This window comes from Chaetodon trifascialis, chromosome 18 (assembly GCF_039877785.1).
Source record: "Chaetodon trifascialis isolate fChaTrf1 chromosome 18, fChaTrf1.hap1, whole genome shotgun sequence".
NCBI lineage: Eukaryota > Metazoa > Chordata > Actinopteri > Chaetodontiformes > Chaetodontidae > Chaetodon > Chaetodon trifascialis.
The window spans coordinates 7174329-7193564 of record NC_092073.1 but is presented as its reverse complement, the minus strand read 5'-3'; the positions used below and the strand labels follow the sequence as shown (position 1 = coordinate 7193564).

General features: G+C 41.5%; 2 protein-coding genes across 2 annotated transcripts in view; one reads left to right on the top strand and one right to left on the bottom strand.

Moving 5' to 3' along the window:
* The first annotated feature begins 1838 nt into the window (after positions 1–1838).
* tecrl2a (trans-2,3-enoyl-CoA reductase-like 2a) lies at positions 1839–12671 on the top strand. The gene is made up of 13 exons (XM_070985669.1): positions 1839–2080; positions 5642–5692; positions 6056–6107; positions 6631–6675; positions 7648–7751; positions 8466–8581; positions 9872–9977; positions 10335–10407; positions 10547–10590; positions 10683–10740; positions 11009–11097; positions 11196–11241; positions 11351–12671. The coding sequence occupies exons 1-13, from the start codon at positions 2057–2059 to the stop codon at positions 11476–11478; spliced, it is 936 nt and encodes a 311-aa protein (XP_070841770.1). The 5' UTR covers positions 1839–2056; the 3' UTR covers positions 11479–12671.
* Positions 12672–13193: 522 nt separating this feature from the next.
* abca4a (ATP-binding cassette, sub-family A (ABC1), member 4a) overlaps positions 13194–19236 on the bottom strand; it is a 33828-nt gene continuing 27785 nt past the window's right edge. Inside the window, exons 34-51 of the mRNA XM_070985670.1 lie at positions 19043–19075; positions 18719–18824; positions 18533–18607; positions 18278–18447; positions 17969–18146; positions 17748–17863; positions 16731–16878; positions 16529–16652; positions 15994–16123; positions 15687–15807; positions 15487–15549; positions 15298–15404; positions 15037–15178; positions 14310–14444; positions 14075–14178; positions 13894–13986; positions 13504–13753; positions 13194–13353 (exon numbers count right to left, since the gene is read on the bottom strand). Coding sequence (XP_070841771.1) covers positions 13234–13353; positions 13504–13753; positions 13894–13986; positions 14075–14178; positions 14310–14444; positions 15037–15178; positions 15298–15404; positions 15487–15549; positions 15687–15807; positions 15994–16123; positions 16529–16652; positions 16731–16878; positions 17748–17863; positions 17969–18146; positions 18278–18447; positions 18533–18607; positions 18719–18824; positions 19043–19075 — 2215 coding nt within the window. The 3' untranslated portion in view covers positions 13194–13233. The remainder of the gene's footprint in view (positions 13354–13503; positions 13754–13893; positions 13987–14074; positions 14179–14309; positions 14445–15036; positions 15179–15297; positions 15405–15486; positions 15550–15686; positions 15808–15993; positions 16124–16528; positions 16653–16730; positions 16879–17747; positions 17864–17968; positions 18147–18277; positions 18448–18532; positions 18608–18718; positions 18825–19042; positions 19076–19236) is intronic.

Below are 19236 nucleotides of genomic sequence, written 5' to 3'. Positions count from 1 at the left end.
TCTGATCTTCTTTACTGATGGCTGTTGTTTGTATTGGTATGTATTGGTTGCTGCGTGTCAGTGTGATATTTTTAGTGGGCCTGCACAAGGAGATTAAAATATCTGCATATTTTGCATTCTTACACAAATCACGTATGTCACACAGTCTTATCCAAAGAATTCTTTTCTATATCCAGACTCTGTAAATAACAGACAAATGCTGAAGCCTTTACATTGACTAACACTTGTCTCTTTGCTGCTTGTCTCTCTGTCTCACTCTTCACTAAATGCCGCCTGGTTTACATTTCCCTGAGGCTTTCATGGTCTGGTCCAGCTCTGCACCACAGACTGAATCCCCTCAGGCAGCAAGTGAACGCATGCTCAACTTGATTTTTCTTGTTTGAGTCCATTTTTTGAAAGAGACAAATGGAGAAAAACACAGGTGAGCAAGCACACGTGAAAGACGGGAGGGACACATTTCTCTCCGAGACTGTGTGCGACAGTGGGAATTGTGCTTTGTCTCTTAGATAAAACAGCTTCAATCATTCCTAATTCAGCTGTTTGTTTGTCTTTACTCATCTTAGGTCCGAATGCATCTAATAATAACCCATTTGACCATAAATATTCTGTTAGCCGACAGCCTGCAGACCACTTAAAGTCCAGATGTACATTTGGCTCATAAAGCAACAGAGACTGAAGATGCACTGTGCTTAATGTTTTGTGTTCATATTGAACAGCTTCCCTCATGTAACCAACCAGAGTGTAATTGTAGGCTGTAGTTACCACCTCTTCTTTCATTCAGGGCGAGTGAAAAACTGAAAGAGGTATAAATATTTCAGCAATCATCAAGTGTAACAAGCTTCTGGATACAAACCACCCACGGCTATGGCATCCAGTATACTGTAAAACCTGTTAAACAACAAGACCCACACAATCTATCAATAAATGCTGGCTTTCTAGGTAAAAATAGCAACGCTGTACACACGAGCATACGGGAGGAATAAACACAGAGGCGCAGTCCTGGAACGGGAAAGCGTGTGATGTGATCCACCCTGAGTTACGTAAACACCAGCGGGCTTTTCTCCCCTTGCTCTCATGTTTTATTTTAAGAAAACTAGAAACTCTCAGAATAGAGCATACGTGTGCGCTAGAAAGACCTGCTTCTTAAAAATACATTGAAGAGACATCTGAGCGCCCGAAGAACAGCGAAGAGGTCATGACACTTAGGTCCAAAAGAGTGTAGAAAAAGCTAAAAGGCTCATTTCAATCAGGTGTGCAGTGGTTTTTCATGACCCCCCCCCCCCATGGAGATTAATAAATTCTAATCCTCTTACCTTTAAATTACAGAGCAAATTCATGAACTACCACTGTCTGACAATAATTACATCCTTTTCACTTACAGTACAGCTCACATTTCAACAATTTTCTCGTATTGCAGCTTTGCGTATAATTCATTTTTGGGTATGTGGCTGCTAAAGATGAAGGTGGTCTAAGCCTTCTGCTGACATTTGGTGACATGATAACTAATAATACCTTTCATGTTTTAGCATTTTCAGAGGTGCCTTTAACTATAGAATCCATTTGCTCCACTTGTTTATTTGATTTAGTGCTCCTAAAGATTCCTACTTCCTAAAGAGATATTAAAGTTTTGTGTCGTCTTATATATTTTATGATCCCTGGCATTCTCCAGCGTTCTTGTACTGTTCAGCAGTCTCAGTCTCAGGTGGGTACCTGCTAACTTGAGCCAAGTTGGTCTCTGCCAAGTGCTGTTCTCCAAAGAGGTGAAGGCAGGAGGAAGGGAAAGCGGGAGGGAGAGCATGTGCAGGGTTTCTGGAGTGCCTGTAGTGATTCTGTGTCCCAGCACTATCTCAGAGGAGAGAGAGAGAGAGAGAGAGAGAGAGAGAGAAGGATGCTGGGAAGAATAAGGGTCAGTCCAGGGTTTGTCCTCGAAAGGAGAGGAACTGCTTCTGTATGTGTGAAAGGGATGAGTGTGTGTGTGTTGGGTTTTCTTATACTGATGTTTAAGGCCATCGTTCTTTCACCCTGTGCACAGAGGACACAATAATAACCCACCGCCATGAGTCGGCCCACCTTCTTTGAGGTAAGTGTGGATGCACAGTATAACAGTTTTAAGCTAAGTGGCACACAATGCCTTTGAATGGGAGTTTTAGATGTGCTTCACAAGGCCGCACTTCAGCAAGAGACTCACTGAACAATATTTAATGGAGGTCAAGCTGAATTTGGGAATCATTAATAAGTTTGTATTAATAATGTTTCTTAATGACTTTGATAGTTGATCCTCAGATACAGATGCTGTACCGTCAGATAAACTCCATTTACTGTGAAAAACGGGATGGATCTTTTCAGACTTGCTTGTTGACACTCATCAGACGTTGAAGACAGCTCATGGGGCTAAACTTTTAAAATGAATGTCAGTCGGACGTTAGCAGAATGATTGTGCTCAGCAGCCTTGTGATAAGACAGAAAAAACAAATTATGGCTTGCTGAATACCAAAAACACTGAAGACGTTTAAAGCTCAGCAGACTTTCTGGAGTCCACATTTCCATGTCAGAGTAAACTTAACTGAGCCGGAGACCCTGTCATGATTTTTTCTTGGCTCCGGTCTTGTCTCACAGCGCCTGATGGGTACTAATGAAGAAGTAGACAAGGAATTCAGCAGGGCTATGAACTCACGCTAATTTACAACATGCTCTGGGATGTGAGCCATGCTCTCACTAACCGTCAGGCCGACAGAAAGGCTGCAAGCTGAATGAGCCAAACTTTTGATTTATCAGTTTATCAGACAGATAGAAGTCATAAGTTTAGATTTGACACCGCTGTCACGTCTGTACACCAAATGTTAAGCTACAGCCAGCTCAGCTAAGCAAAAAGACTGGAAACAGCTAACCTGCTCAGTTCAAAGCTTTAATCTGCCTACGAGCACCTCCAAAGCTCGCTGATGAGCAGGTTTTATCTTGTTTGTTTCATCTGTACAACAACCAAACTGTGAAAATGGAGGGGTTGCGTGCCGGATGCAGGGCCAGGCTAGCTGTTCCCTGCTGTTTTCCCCCTATTCTCCAGTCAAAGCTAACCAGCTGCTGTGTGCAGCTTGACATTGAATGGACAACCTTTGCCCTGCCTCAAGATTTATACTTATGCTTTTCAAGGTTTGTGGACTTTTCAAGGCTTAACGCCCGTGTTTGACGTCAGATTTGAACAAACTTCACTTATGGAACTTTTGAAGCCAAATTGCTCTTAAAGCTTTTATTGGAACACCACAGGAAATTCAGCCTCGCTACTTAGCGCTTTAGCAACCTCATCTTAGCTCACGGCCATTTCACTTTCACAGCATGATTGCATCTTGTCCAATCTTATCCACACTTAGTATTAGTGGTTCTTTGAAAGTTAAGGTTAAGAGTTGAGCTGTTTCTCAGCTGCAGGATGACAAGTACACCCTTTTCTCTCTGAGAGTGTTCTGAGACAGATGCTTGTGGAAATCCAAAAGGCAGACTTTCAATTTACAGCACGTGAAAAGTTAAATGAGGGCTTTGTTGATTGCTTTCCTTGATTGAAAGAGAAATTCTGTCCAGTTTGTGTGAGTGTGGAAGCTAAAGACTGTGGTGTACACTCGGCAGTCACATGCAGCTAATCAGCTTCAGTCGTATCATGCTCAGTGTTTGAAGTAATGATCCTTGTGGTGAAGATCAGCCATTACATTCATCAGCCATCACATTAAGAGGAGCCATTACAGCTGGAAGACTTCTTCAAGTAGGTATCCATTACTTGGATTATTTAAGACAGATATCGTGAGAAGAACAAACCAGATCACCTCAGATGTCAAACTGAAAGTTTTCAGAAACACACTTTGCATGCAAAGAAGAAATGTTCATTTGAAAAACACTTCAATTCCCCTCACATCCACAAAGCCCTCACCAGCCCTCAGAAGCACGCACGCACATGTTCTGTGTGACCTGTGCTGTCAGCAATGCCCTGCATTCCCATGAGAGGACAGGCCTGTCTGATAATCAGATTTACAAGGGCACAGCACAGCAGAGTGCACTCGGCTTTACAACACACAGCCCTAATGACACCCTTGATGCTCTTCGTGAGCATGCAAATGCCTCAACATGTGCCCCTAGAACGCAGTTGGGAAGGTTGGCAGATGGAAAGCAAAACAAACCCATCTCCCAGGATGCCCTTTACTGAGACGTCAACATGCCCTGTGCTCTGATCCTGCCAAGCATGAACACACACACACACACACACACACACACACACACACACACTGCACACAGCGACAAGGTGCATCACTCATGTTTCATATCCAGAATTGTGAAGTGCCTCGCAGGGTATTTCTCACTGAACTGGGAGGTTTTGCTGGTTGCAAGATTTCCAAGAGAGTGTACAGTAATTTGAAAAAGGGGGAACTTAAACCCAATTTCTTGTATGAGATTTGATGCGACTGACACAAACCAAGAATTCATGATTAGAATGCTGTAAAATAAGTTTGGTCCAAGATTAAATGACTTACCAAGCTTGTGTTTTTTTGCAATGCAAACAGCAGATGGTATAGAGCTCTCTCTTTCTCTCTCTTTCTCTCTCTATCTCTCTCTCTCCCCCCATTCTCCTTCTCCCTTTCTTGACTGTGCACTCAGCAAATCTTTCGGTATCCATTAGCGGGTTATTACACTGTCCAGTAAGGGAACCAATTTAGCTAGGACAGCTCTGCTGAGCCGCACAGTATGGAGTGCTTTCAGGGCAAATTGTGGGCCGCCACCCACCATCCTCCTTGCATATGCCGTACATCACTACTGACATGGTCTAATTAAGATGAAAAGGATGTGCGCAAGAGAGCAGCAGGACAACACAATTCCCTTTTTTCACCCTCACCAGACTCAACCAGCCTCATTATTCAGGCTGAGATGCCTGCACTTGATCAGGAAAACTGGACTTGCTTGACAGTAGCGCCACTAAGAAGAGTTTCAGCTGTGCTTACCCATACGGGGATATTTTCATTCATATTTGATTCACATTTCTGCGGTTGATTGAATGCTACTGATAAATCACATTGCTTTGAGTGCTTTTTGTTGAGCTAGTCTTTCAATTGTGCCTGATTTATTATGTGATTTGAGTTCAAATTGAGACTGCATGTCCTATAATCCCCATTGTTGGATAAGAGCCAGGGAATGTTTAAAGAATAGCCAATAATCAGTATAGATACATGTAATTCAAACCATGCATGCTCTGAAGTAGAAAAAAAAGATGGATCTTCAGCGTAATATTAGTGTCAATATCATGGATATTTTGAGGCTGTATTGAAGATAAAGTGCTGGGTGGCTTATGGGAAAGTGTGCCTGCATAAATCAACAAAGGGTAGAAATACTATATGATAGAGAGTTGACTTCTTTTCAAATTTACAACCTACGATGTACTTCCAGCCTTCTGGTAATGGATAGGATGCGAAAGCAGGGCCAGCTTTCACTGCCTGTGGTTTTGTTGCTGAGGTGGCAGCTTGAGGCTCATCACATTTATAGCACACTGTGAATATTCAGTGGCTGAGTATGAGGTGTGAATGAAAATCTCTCATAATCTCTTAAATGTGTGTGGAACTTATTAGCTGGGTCTTGTGCTTAAAGGTGGTGCATCTTGTGTTTTCTTCAGGTGAAGGTCCTGGATGCCAAAACCAAAGAGCAGCTTTGTTTTTTAGATAAGGTATGCTGCCATATTGCTACAGTTTTACCCTTTCATTTCGCCTTAGGTAGTCTTAAGGTTGGAAAGATAATCTTCCACAGTCTGACTCTATGTATTGTGTATCAGCCTGCTATGTTAACATCAAGGGAAATATTCAAACCCAAGAATCTATGTTTCTTGGCTGTATCATCCCACCAATTGGACAATCATTTTAGACACAGTTCTTTTGAAATAAAGCTTTGTGTCTTTCAACATGTTCCGTCTGCCCTGCATGACTTTTTAATGACTGTGAGCTTTGCTTTAGGGGTTTTAGCAAGAAACACTGTCAGTCTCTTCACCGATAATACATCAAGTTTACATATTTTATGTTTGTATTCCACCCAGGTGGAGCCGTACTCAACGATTGGAGACATCAAGAGCCTTTTTCACAAATCATGTGAGTGTTTCTATTCACTTTGTAAAGCAATGAGTTTAGTGGGCCTGAGTGTTCATTTTGTTTGCTGGTTCTATGATATACTGTGCAGTCAAGGTAACAATTTGAAATGATCTTAAACTGATGTATTATTGGTTTGTATCTTTAAATGCATATTTACTTTGAACTCAGTCTTGAATATGCATGGTTCTTAGAGAAGGTAAAAATGCTGATTAATAAGACAGCTATGCCATTGAATGAATCATCCTACAGTATATCATGTCACACCACTTCCCCAGAGAGATGCCCCATTACGAACAATTTCTTGTGGTGTGTGCCTCTGGTCAGAAATGTTACCAAATGTTTGCCAAGCCCGAGGCCATCGGCATCCATCAGAGCAGCAGAGCTCAACATTATTCCATTGTGATCAATTATTATCAGGCCTAAGGCCAAAATCTGTGTGCGCTAAGCCAGCTCTGTCCAACCATGTGTGTGTGTGTGTGTGTGTGTGTGTGTGTGTGTGTGTGTGTGTGTTTGAACCACTCAGATCCTCACTGGTATCCAGCAAGACAGGCTCTGAAACTTGACCCCAGTAAGTAGCCATGTTGCGATTACTCACGTATGTGTATTTATTAGTGTTTCTTTAGCAGCATTAAAGCTGCAGTAAGCGATGCATTTACCACCCAGTCATCCAGCGTCTGATGCGGCGAAGAAATCGGCTCTGCTGCTATTTATAGGACAGTTTATGTTTTGTCTGTAGGTTTTGACTTAGTTCACTGGAATAGGACAATCTATTGCATGCACATGTGATCCATGGCTGTTATATAATGTGATTTAGGCTAAGTAGGTATGGATATTTAGCATTTTTCCTGCCAAATGCAAAGGAATATAAAGGGGGATTTTGAAAGGAAATCACTGCCATTACCCAGTGTGATCCTGAAACATCTGCAATGCCCCCTCGCTCTGGAGGTGAATGAAAGCCTTTCACCTTTGCAGAGCCACAATCACTAAGAAGACCACCGGCTCACAATAAAAGCAAGAGTGTTAAATGTGCATCCTTTTTCCATTCATTTTAGCCTGAATTAAAATAGCAAAGACATATGCAGGACAGGAAAAGACCTACCATGAGGCATGATATTGCAGCTTTTGTTAAAGGCTATCTTGTTACTGAAAAGCACCAAGCAGAGACTTTGGTTAAAAGCTATGTGTGCCAATTACCCCTGAGGATATTCTAAAAATGTCATCCAATTAGTACAGCATATTATCTGTGGCTGTGGCTGTGCCCCCATGAGCTTTCAGGTGGAGAGAACGTGTGCTGAAAAACTGATCAGACCTTCATTAAAAACACTCTGAAACACCAGTTTAAGCCACAGTGCTGCACACACGAGTGCTTAACGTGTATCTGCATGACTGTAATTGCAGATTCTGTCAATGCGCTCATTTCTCAGCTTCAGAAAGCTTCATAATCTAGAGTTTATGTTTTCCACTGCATGGTAGAATTACTTTCTGGGAGAATTTCAGATGAATTTGTGCACATAAAATATTTGTTCTTCTTCTTTGTTAGAGGAAAAATCACTCAGAGATGATGAAATCTTACAGAATCTACCGGTTGGGACCACTGCCACCATGTACTTCAGAGATCTGGGTCCACAGTTAGGCTGGACTATGGTAAGAGAAGCACACTCCAGGATTACTGATGTACTAACAGTAAATTAGCATATATTCTACGCAGGTTAATGAATAACAGATGCGAAATCCCCTTTGCAGTTCTTTATTAACTATTATGTTTGGTTACAAGTAAAAATAAAAGTTCACGCAACATGTATGTTTTTTTGGTTTTTTTTTTACAATTCAACTGCAGGAAAGAAAGTAGAATTACTTGAAGCACTTGAAAGTACCAAATACTTGGAAGAGAAACGGAGGATAGCTGAGTGCTGTGGAGCTCTGCTTAGCTTGCACAGGGCCACACTCGCAGGCGCTTCTTCAGATTTGAAGCAGAGCTCGTCACAGATTGACAGACACTTATCACTCAGGCACAATTTGCATTTCACTGTGGTGCTCGAGTCCCTTTCGGCCGCAGATACTTCCACGACATAAAGGCTGCCCTCTTCTCCATCTCGAGCTACACGTGCGCTCTGACAAATTCAAATTTTTCTTGTTTGAAACATATCTAAATAACTGATTACTTGCATTGCAAAACTAACACTTCACGTTACTCGTCACAACTAAAAAGACATTACTGTGTAGCGAGTTTCCCCTGCACTGCCTATCACCTTTGTGGTACTGTGTTTCAAAATGTAACATAAGTTTTCTCCATGATGGCTCCCGGGCTCCACAGTAGAGAGAATAAAGTGTAAACTTTCCCTGTTCTTTTGTCTCCAGGTGTTTCTGGCAGAGTGCATTGGGCCCCTTCTCACCTACCTCCTCTTCTATTTTCGAGTCCCATACATTTACTCACACAGATATGCCTTCACCTCCAGTCCCTATCTTGTTGTCACGTAAGTGAAGGAAAGACATTTTTATACTAGTTGTATGTTTTGGATAAAATGCATTTTCACTTTCATGTCAAGACTTAGATGAAATGATTTATTGTGCTCTCACTTACACATTTTATCAATCTTTTCTAAGTCTAAAAGTGTATTCACTAACAAAGACCATGCAGATTTACAGATGGTTTAATCCGTATTATTGGTACTGGATGGAGGAGAGCAGAGATGATGAAGGAGAATACATTAGGATGAGGGTCAAGGCACAAAGGGAAGGTAGAGTTCAGGAATGAGGGGAGGAAGGGATGAGGTTCAAGGGATGAATGAGTGAGGGATGGAGAGATTAGGGTAGTGGGATGACAGAGTAGGGGAAGAAGAGTGAGGGATGAGAGGATGAAGGGAGAGATACGGGTCGTGGATGGATGGATGGATGGAGTGTGACGATGGACCAGTGTGAGCTGTCAGCGTGGAGACAGGGTGGAACCAGGGGAGTTGATGGTCAGGGTGGGGGAGCCGCTTCTTCGGATGTGTTCTCGGAGTTGAAGAGGAAATGAATGAACCAGTTGAGCTTAAATATTTGTGCAGAAGTGGGATGTGTTCGGGCTCTTTGTTCCTGAACTTCATTTTCCCAAAATGTCAAACTACATTTTAGTCATTTTGTTTTTAATTTTAGTTACTTTAATTTTTTTTCTGCTTTTCTGTGCTTCGCTACAAATGGAATCACATCTACAATGGAGTAAAAGTCAGTCTGTGAAAATAAATCAGAATCTGATCAGATGTCAGTGTACCATTTACTCTGACATGAGATATTATAACTGTTGCCGAAAGAAATCAATATTTCCTGTTTCTCTGACAGGATGGTTTGGACTGTCTCTTTATTCATGCTGATCTGCCTATTGATCCACATTCTCTTCCTCTTGGGTTGTCATTTTAGTGTAGTATCTGAAGGTAGGACAGGTTTATCTAATGCCATCTGTTTCTGTTTGTTCTGAAATCTTGAAATCTTTTCAAGCCTTTGAATCCTAACTCCTGAATTCTTGATAATGTGTTGCAGCTAGCTGCGCATGTTTATTTTATCCTTTTTTGTTCTGTTATTGACAGCAGATTGCAGTTTCATGCTGAATCCTAAAGGTTTTGTGGCTGCAGTGACCCAGTTTGGCACCAGACATCATTTAAGTGTGATCTCATCTGAATTTTTAAACCAGCGACAAAGACTGTGTGATGAAGTTGCATACTGTGACAAAAATGTAAGCGCCTCCGTTTGTACTTCAGACCTCAATCCCCCCCCTCTCTGTCTCTCAGGCTAGCCTGTGCCTGTCATACCTTCCACTATATGAAGAGGTTGATAGAGACTATCTTTGTGCATCGTTTCTCCCATGGGACCATGCCTCTCAGGATAATAGTAAGGGTGAGGACACTACTACCCTTGAAAAGAAGAGCCTCTGACGAGATGCTCGCCTCTTTACAGCGTGTGGCCTCTTTTTCCCTGTCCCATGCCAGCTGTTGTGGTACTGATTTTAGCCTAAGGACTCCTTCTGATACAGAATGCTGCTTAAAACACTCTCAGAGCACAGTGTCTTCACGAGGAGAGGTAGTTATTATAGGTCTTCTACTGTGTGTATTCTAGCAGTTAAAAGTAGAAATTGGATCAAAGTGAGCCAGAAATGTACATTATAACGCCCCAGTTCATTGTACAGCATGCAACGCTTAAAAGAAAATCATATTCACATGTTCAAACATCTGTATTGTTTGCTTTCTCTGTCAGAATTGTGCCTATTACTGGGGTTTCTCAGCTTGGTTGGCCTACTATATCAACCACCCTCTTTATACACCTCCATGTAAGTCAGCCCATGTATACACACACACACACACACACACACACACACACACACACACACACACACACACACACACACACACACACACACACACTGTTTTGTATTTTCTGCATTAACACCAGCATATCTCTCTTCACAGCATATGGAGAGCTACAGGTTAACTCTGCATTAGTCATGTTTGTGGTATGTATGCCGGCGTTCACTCGGGACCAACATTAATTCAGTGCACATGGATGCACGACAGTAAGGGGTGAAAATGCTTGTTTCTGCTTCAGATGTGTGAACTAGGCAACTTCTCCATTCACTTGACTCTAAATAGCCTCAGAGGAGATGGTAAGCTGTTGAGCTTTTTTCTGTTTTCTTCCATAGTGCACCACCTTTTGTAAATATTGTCCAACCCATTTATTTAGATTTTGTATGACATCATATATTAAAATCACCCTAAATCATTCACTTGTTCCCATTTGATCATTTGCTTTACAGTCCATGCTAAAACTAAGCATGATATGGTCATCTACAGTATATTTTTATCACTAAGTGAACTGCTACATGAAATAAAATGTAAATGTTATTTTAACGTAATCCTGCTCTTGTTTCTCAGGATCCAGGGGCAGAAGGTTTCCTATGCCAACGAAGAACCCCTTCACATGGCTGTTTTTCTTTGTATCCTGTCCAAATTACACATATGAGGTAACAGAGAGCGCTCATGGGGATTCGTTTTGGTAATTAATATCGTCTATGCTTGTGTATTTACCAGCCTATTTGCCTGTATTTGACCCACACTGTAGGTTGGAGCTTGGGTGAGCTTTTCCATCATGACCCAGTGTCTGCCTGGTATGTACAGCAGATTATGTTTTGTTAGCATAAATCCACTTCCTGCACCAACTCACCATAGTTGCACCAAAATATGTATGTTCTGATATGTGCATTTTTTCTATTCCAGTGGCATTGTACACATTATTGGGGTTCATTCAGATGACCATTTGGGCCAAAGGAAAGCACAGAGCCTACAGCAGGGAATTCAACGACTATCCCAGCCTCCGGATGGCCATTATCCCCCTGATCCTCTGAGTGAAGACATGAAGACATGCTCCAGAGTCCAGCACTATGCAAGTTTTTTATATGAATGAATGAACTGAGAGGAGGGGGAATGAGAGCAATAATGTCATGGCAATACACTGGAGCCTTTTAAAAACAGCTTGCAACATGTTAAGTGTTTGCTTCAGCAAAGGATTTTAGTTTGTGCTTCGTCATTTGATATGTGATATGAAGTTAGTAATGAGATAAATCTTTATTGCTGTCATATTCACTTTGCTGTGTTAACCTCAGTTACACATAATTGTTGGATTTTTTGGTATTTGGTTCTTTCAGGACATGGCATTTTAGCACCCCAACTCAAACCAATGAGTAGCTCTCACTGCAAGCTGCCTCATTAGCAAACATGTGTCACTTCTTTCCAGTGCTGAATGCTTACATTAGCACTAATAATGTTTTCAGGTTAAATAAAAGGAATGATAACGATTCTCTATAGCTCATAATAAAGTGCCTGTGGAAGCAAACAAACAGACTAAATATTAAAATGGCATCCATTTGAGAGCGCAGCATCACTTTTGAGCTCTCAGTGGGAATGCTGATAAAGCAGATATTCAATTATGCTAATATTAAGCTTCTCCACTGTATGTCTCAGACTGTTTTCTTCAGAGAAATGGAAACTGTACTGTAGAAGTGTAACTTCTGGCATTAATGTGTAGAGGGCTTATCAGGTAGTCAGTGATAACTGCTGCACCCGCCCTTGCTGTCTAATCTCAGGTTTTATTCAACTGTTTTCTAGAAATGTGAATGTGGTGAAAATTGTAGCGTAAAAGAAAATCGCACTTCTTAAGGAAAATGTATTTATTTACATGATGGTCCTTTCACTAACATCACTTGTTGCATTGTGTCAGCTTCCTCTAATGACACCAGGTGTTGGTGGAATGTAGACAGTTTAAGCCACACAGACTGAACAAGACATTGGTGGCATAAAAAGATCACATGATATAGAAATAAATTTAATAGCAGCAAAAGTATTTTGTAAAAATGATTAACAGTATTGCACTAGCAGATTTTTTTTTTAAAGCAGATTGCTCAACGTCTTGGTAAAAACTGCGATGCTTCAATCAAAGCTGCATCAATAAAGTGCTAAGACTATGCTTCTCTGAGTGCTTCTTTCACATATCTAAAGAAGGCAAAAAAAAGTCTTTCTTGGCATCTGAAGCAAAAAAAAATATGGACCTATGCTTTTCTTCACATCGAGCTCCCATCGCGGTGCAGTATTGGACTTGTTTGACATATCATCAATCAAAGTCACAGTCCATGTCGTAAATCTAAAGCTCTGTTTCATTTAGTTGGCAAGGCCTACAAGGTGAGCAGGATGTGGAACATGTAGCAGGCACATAAATGCTCCACACTTTCCAAATTCATAGCCCGCTAACCCTGTTCATCAGAAAAGCAAAGTAGAGCCTGTGCAGCACAGACTGCATTTGAAGGCCTAACACCACACATGGATCATCAAGGACTGCAAAAAGACGTCTTTAGCACAAATTGGACGACATACCCAGTTCATCTCCTGTGATTTTACACTTGTAGTATCACAAAACTGACTATGCACCAGTCACTTGTATCTATCAGGCTATTGGGCGGGACACCATGATGACTATATTGTATCTTCTGTCTCATTTAAAGAGGAGGTTCAAGTTCTTCCAGCTAGCTTTCAGTCATTCGAAGCGCACACACATGCATAGGCCGCGTTTTTGTTTAACACGGCAGCACCAGTTGAGCTAATTGAGTTCACTTCCTCAAAGACTTCATGGGTGTGGTGTCAATGTATCGCTGTGCCCCAGCAGCTTTCGGATGCAACACGATAGCGTCATCCTCTCTTGACTGTTGCTTGGCAAAATTCACAAAAACCTGCAGGGATATAGAAACATTAGGATCAATATGTCGTCCTCTGAACTGAAACGATGGCTTTGACCTTGAAAAAAATAGAATGAAACCTGGTGTAGCAAGATTTGACATATAATATATAAGAATAACATCTCAATCTCTGTGCTCATTTACCTGATCAAGAGTGGTCTGTGACACTGAGTAGTCCTCTATTTTGAGCTTGTCTTTGTTAGCCAGGACCATTTGAAAGATCCTGGCGAGGGAGGAGGAGGAGATCTTGTACTGCAGAGTGTTGTAGTGTTTCTCTCTCTGGATGCATCCAGGGAAGGTGCTCTCCATGAACGCTTCGGCAGGGTTCAAGTCTGGGGCACAACCGGGCTTAGCTGCCCTGATCTTCATGGTCACCACGTAGCCATCGCCATACCTGTGTTCACATTGGCATCAGGTAAAGCATCAAAGATCAGCAATTTTGTTATGCTACTTGGAATTTGCATTTTTTTGTTGAATTCTTAGAGGAATCTATTTTAAGAATTTGACTGGAGGAGATGAAGTAAAATGACTAACTTGTATTTGAGATGCTGAATGGTTCCCAAACACTTAAATGATCCATTAACCATTATTGCTAAGCGGGTACACAGCGCCTCACATTCCTCCATACTGTGAAGACAAGTGTCAAAATTAGAATCAAAATCTGTGCTCATAAATATGCATTCATGTAGACACACAGCCACAGCTTGTTGTTTACCTGTGTGAGGTGAGGACCACAGCTCGTCTGTCCTGAATAACACTCATGATGGAGTTCCACAGGAAGCGTCTGGAGAGAGGGTCCATACCGGTAGTGGGCTCATCCTAATGTACAGGAATAATGACAACAAACACGTTAGCACACACACACAAACACCTAACCACGCTCATGTAACTGTGACCACATTCATAAACCTCTAATCCAAACCGAGCACTGTCATCAGTGTGGGCCTCACCAGCAGCACCAGCGCAGGGCAGCCTATCATGGCGATGGCTGTGGAGAGTTTCCTCTTGTTACCTCCGCTGTAAGTCCCAGCACTCCGGCCCGCATCCTCTGACAGACCCAGCTTCTGGATGGCCCACTCTGCAACCTGAGCATGTGCCTCATGTTACGAAGCAGTCAAACATCTCTAAAGCAAAGCTGTATATTTGATACAGGATCAAAATCAGACAGGTTTATAGATTGAAATGACGGTACGTTTACTTTGCAGTTTCCACATGTGCAAGGCTTCCAACAGAACTTCTTTGATTCTTTAAACCACAGTAGCACATTATGACTGTTTGTGGTATCTCCACTTCATTTTCTAGGTGATATTTTTTTCTTTGTGATGTTTTTTTTCTTCTCTGTCTAAAAAGTTGACATTTGCTTGATGAAAAGACCAAGCCTGCCAAAGATTTGTGTGTACTGTCTTCAACTGTAGTTCTATTTTTTAAATCAAACTGCTGCTTTAATTGTCCAATATGCTCTTCTCTTCTGGCTCATTTTTCCTCAGTGCTTACAGTGAAAGGATGTGCCACTTTATGCTACTTGTAATTAAAATAAAAACATCACCTTTTCCATTTGTCTTTTTTCTGCCTCCACAAGAAGGGGAATGGGGGGTAATAAGTTAGGCTTGGAGGACATATTTATCATTTACGGTGCTGCTTACATCTCTTCATTTCCTGACAAAAGCTGCATCTCACCCTGCTGATCTCAGCCTCTGGAACTCCACGAAGGCGGGCGTAGAGGTGTAGGTGCTCTCTACCTGTCAATAGCTCGTCTATGGCATCAAACTGTGGGCAGTATCCCATGTTCTGATGGACGTCCAGGATGTTGGTCAAAATACTGAAGATTTAGGGGAAAACACTTGAGGTAAACAATAAGACTGCTGTTTACAAGCCTCAAAATGTATAAATTCCATGACGGCTACTTCCTACTATTTGTAAAAATAATATGTTACCAACCAGTGACCAGCGACTGAGGCCTCTCCTGAGGTGACGTCAATGTCTCCAGTCAACATTTTAAACGTTGTGGTCTTCCCAGCTCCATTAACCCCCAGGAGACCAAAACACTGTAGGAGATAAAACACAATAGATTAACATTATACTGACCTGAATGTTTCCCCTGTGGAGTAAATTACATCACACACACACCTCTCCAGGTGATACGCCCACACAGATTCGGTCCACGGCGGGGATGATTGTTCCTGTGTACGTCTGGCAAAGCAAGATGAGAACAAAACAAGGGCAAAGATGGAAGAATTTCTTAAGTTTGAGATCTTTATTGAACATCCATCTTAGTATTTTGTCTATTGTCCATGAGTGATCATAGTTTGAACAGAAAAATGTCTCACCTTGGACAAGTCTCGTATGCGTAAAATGTCATCAGTTTTCTCACTCTTATAGATTCGCTCTCTCTCCTCTGCTACATCTACATCTTCATCCAAAATAGGAGGCTTTGGGCAGTCTAATATCCTGTCAATGGAAAAATGAACCACTCAGCAAATCAGCCCCCAGTCAATCAATGCATTCCTCACATCACACTGTGTTGTCTAGAAAACATCCCCGCATTTGATTACACATGATTGTAATTTTTAATGAGCAATTACTAAAATACATCTGGTGAGTTTGGTTTCCTAATTCAAGCTCTGCTGCACTTACCAGTGATGCAGGAAGAAGCGATACTGGAAGAGAATATTAAGGATGAAGTAGACGAATCCCTCAACGGCCATGCAGAATAGATTCTTCCCAATAAAGTCCCAGTTGTAGGGGTCTGGACTGTAGTCCTCGCCTGGGGAATTACATCAGTGTAGCACACCTGTCAATCACGCTTTCACACTTTTTAAAAATGTTGGGTGTTTTTGCTTGGCATGAGGACATTTTTAAGTTATAACAGAAGATTAGCTTCTTTTGAATATATTTTTAATAATATTTTGTAGTGAAATCAGTGACTGTAATTGTATTGTAATATTTCATATTTTGCACTTTCACTTCCCGTATGTATTCTTCACTGCAACGGAATCTGCTGTCTACGGTGTGTTACAACTTTGCATGTAAGTTATCAGGTTTCTGATGCAACCAGTGACCCATCATTCACTCAGAGTGTTGATATGTCGTGTTGGCTGACAGTTGTGTTGCTACAAGTATTTTCTTGCTGGACTGTGAGTTTACAGAGCATGCGTGTGTTTTGTATTACCAAAGCGAGCGTAGATATCAGTCACAGCCTGATTCATGGCCATGTCTATGAGACCTCGGCCCAGGCAGTAATGGGGGAAGATGAGCAGCAGGGTCTTCAACAGCTGGTTGACCTTGTACAGAGCCTAGAAATCCAACACACACACATTAGGGTGATACCGAAGGTGCATGGAATAAGCCGTTGCAAATCTCCATGGTCTTACTGTGGTGCCCTCAAAAAGGTCCAGGATGAAGGTGATGGCACTGCTGTTGATGCCGATGAAGAGGTTGATGCACGACAAAGAGACATAGGCTGTGCTGGGCACGCTGAATATAAAGGACATGGGGTACATCATGGGCGTCACAGACCAGCTACAAGAGACAGAGAGAGATGAAAAAAAGCACCAGTTAAGCACAGTGAATGCCACAATCTAATGCCAGAAACCAATGATACACTGTTAAGAAAACTAGCTGTGGGTTCTGCCTGCTAATCAACTTTTTAAGTACTTTTTATGCAGAGCAGCTCAAAGAACTGAGACATAAGAATGGGTGTCATTTTGCACAATAATTTTATATTTTATTGACTATCAAAGGTGCTAAACGTTAGCATCAGTAAATCACCTGCACCTTAGTTTGGTGAAAGTATAATTAGCATATCAAATAATAGGGGATTGGCAGACTACTGACAAGATACAAAAAGTTGAATATAAAATGTGACAAATATTTATGCTAAATTTTCCTCATTTAGCAAAAGAATACATGTCACTCCAGTAAAAAAACAGAATGAAAATATTGTATTATATGTATTATTATACATATGGACATGAATTGATGAGTTTGCCTGATGTCTGATAGAGGCATTTTAAAATCTACCCATGTGTCCAAGAATGTTAAAACTCATCATGACAGCCAGACAACTGATCATTGTGGCAACAGAAAGAAAAAAGAAATCTTGTATTACCCTGCTGTTAAAAATCAGCCAGCCATTGTGGAATCAATTCAGGTATTGGTTTTGAAATTGCTTTTGATAGAGAGATAATTTGCTCTTGGTTTTGTCAATATTTCACAAAATTACAGAGCCGCAAGAGGAAAATGCTGGAGCTTGTACGGTGGCATTTAATTGTGTTGGTTTACTACATGAAAATGCTGAATACTGGCACAAAATGTAACTTGTTGGCAGTGTCAAATGTAATGAACATTTTCAAACAAACTGTTAGAGCCTGGAAAAGACAAAAACCTACCCATAAAGCATGAGCAGGGCAATAAGTGGTTGGAGGTTGGTTGGTGAGGTATAGCACTTCTTATCAAAAAAGATGAAAATTTCCACCACCATGGCTGCACTGATGGAATAATTCACCTGGAGGAAGAACACAGACTTGTTAGATACCGATATAATTTTCTGACTGTTACTGACATTTGCCAGGCTTTGGTAACATCCCATATGGTAGCAGAGTAACTATACCATGTCCCAGAGAAAGTTGGCCATCCAGTAGACCAATGGACTGACTCCACTGACAAACTGCAGGTGTTTGGCCTGGGTGACCCTCTCCTGGATCAAATAGAGGACAAAGCTGGCTGGAACGAAGGACATGGCAAAGATGACACAGATGGCCACCACTGCATCCACTGAGGTGGTCAGACTGGGAAAGGACAGAGGAAAATGATCAGCTAAAACATGAAGATTAACTATGCATTTACAGTATCGCACCCTGAGTCTACTTCTTAGAAACCACCTACATTTCCTCGCAAACCCCCAGAAAAGGGCACTCACACAGTGATCTCAGAGAGCTGTTCTTTGGTGAGGTTCAGTGGATGGTTGATGGCAGTGATTCCGTATTCGTCCAGGTTTGCTCCTTTGGGCAGGTTTGTGCGGAGGATGGCATTGTTGGCCACGTTCATGAAAGCAACCATGGCATGCCAGCCCTTATTGTTGTACCACACCTGTCAAAAGTGAATGGTGTACTTAAAGCAAGCTGATCACGGTGATGAAGTTTTCATTCGGCTGATGAGGCTTCATAGGACTGACCTTGACATTGTTTTGAGTCTCCATGTACCTGAGGAATGTCCCTATGTCCCTCAGCGTTTGTTTGGAGTATTTGCCCTGCAACCAAAAATATAAGGCCTTATTATAAAACTCAAGAGCAAGATGATGGGCACACAGAATATTGCACACAAATATAAGCAAACAAGTAATGCTGTTTTAAAGCCATACCCCAGTAACATTGAGTAGTCGTCCCAGCTGTGCTGCTACATCCTGGATAGTCTTTGGTTGAAGTACCAAAACAGGAAGCTGTCCTCCCACTGATATACCTCCATACCTGGACACCACAAAGAAAAAGATCTGCTGACATCTATAAATCTGTACTGTGACTCCAGTTACTGCGGCCCAAAACTGTACCACACCATTATAGCCACTAGAGGGAGAACTGCATCACTACATACAACACATCAATTAATAAACTTCAAATCACCTAGAAGATATTTGGGCTTAGCTGAAATCTGACAATGAAGCAGCTGGATACAAATGTGAAATTACCTTTGTTCGTTCACCCAGTATTTGCTCTTCAAGCTGCACAGAGATTGACAGTTCAATTAAAAAAAAATACTCCAATACCACAAATAGGCTCATACCTTTTTAAAATTAATGATGGTGTTATAAGGTACAGCAACTTAATGGATTTCATAACTGTTTGCATTCACTTTTTGCTTTTTGGACAAGTTAGTAAGTCC

Bases quoted from the DNA above. Each gene is read 5' to 3' on its own strand.
- tecrl2a (XM_070985669.1), top strand. From the start codon at position 2,057: ATGAGTCGGCCCACCTTCTTTGAG. The intron at 5,693-6,055 runs GTATGCTGCCAT...TATTCCACCCAG, and splicing joins AGCTTTGTTTTTTAGATAAG to GTGGAGCCGTACTCAACGAT. The intron at 8,582-9,871 runs GTAAGTGAAGGA...TCTGTCTCTCAG, and splicing joins AGTCCCTATCTTGTTGTCAC to GCTAGCCTGTGCCTGTCATA.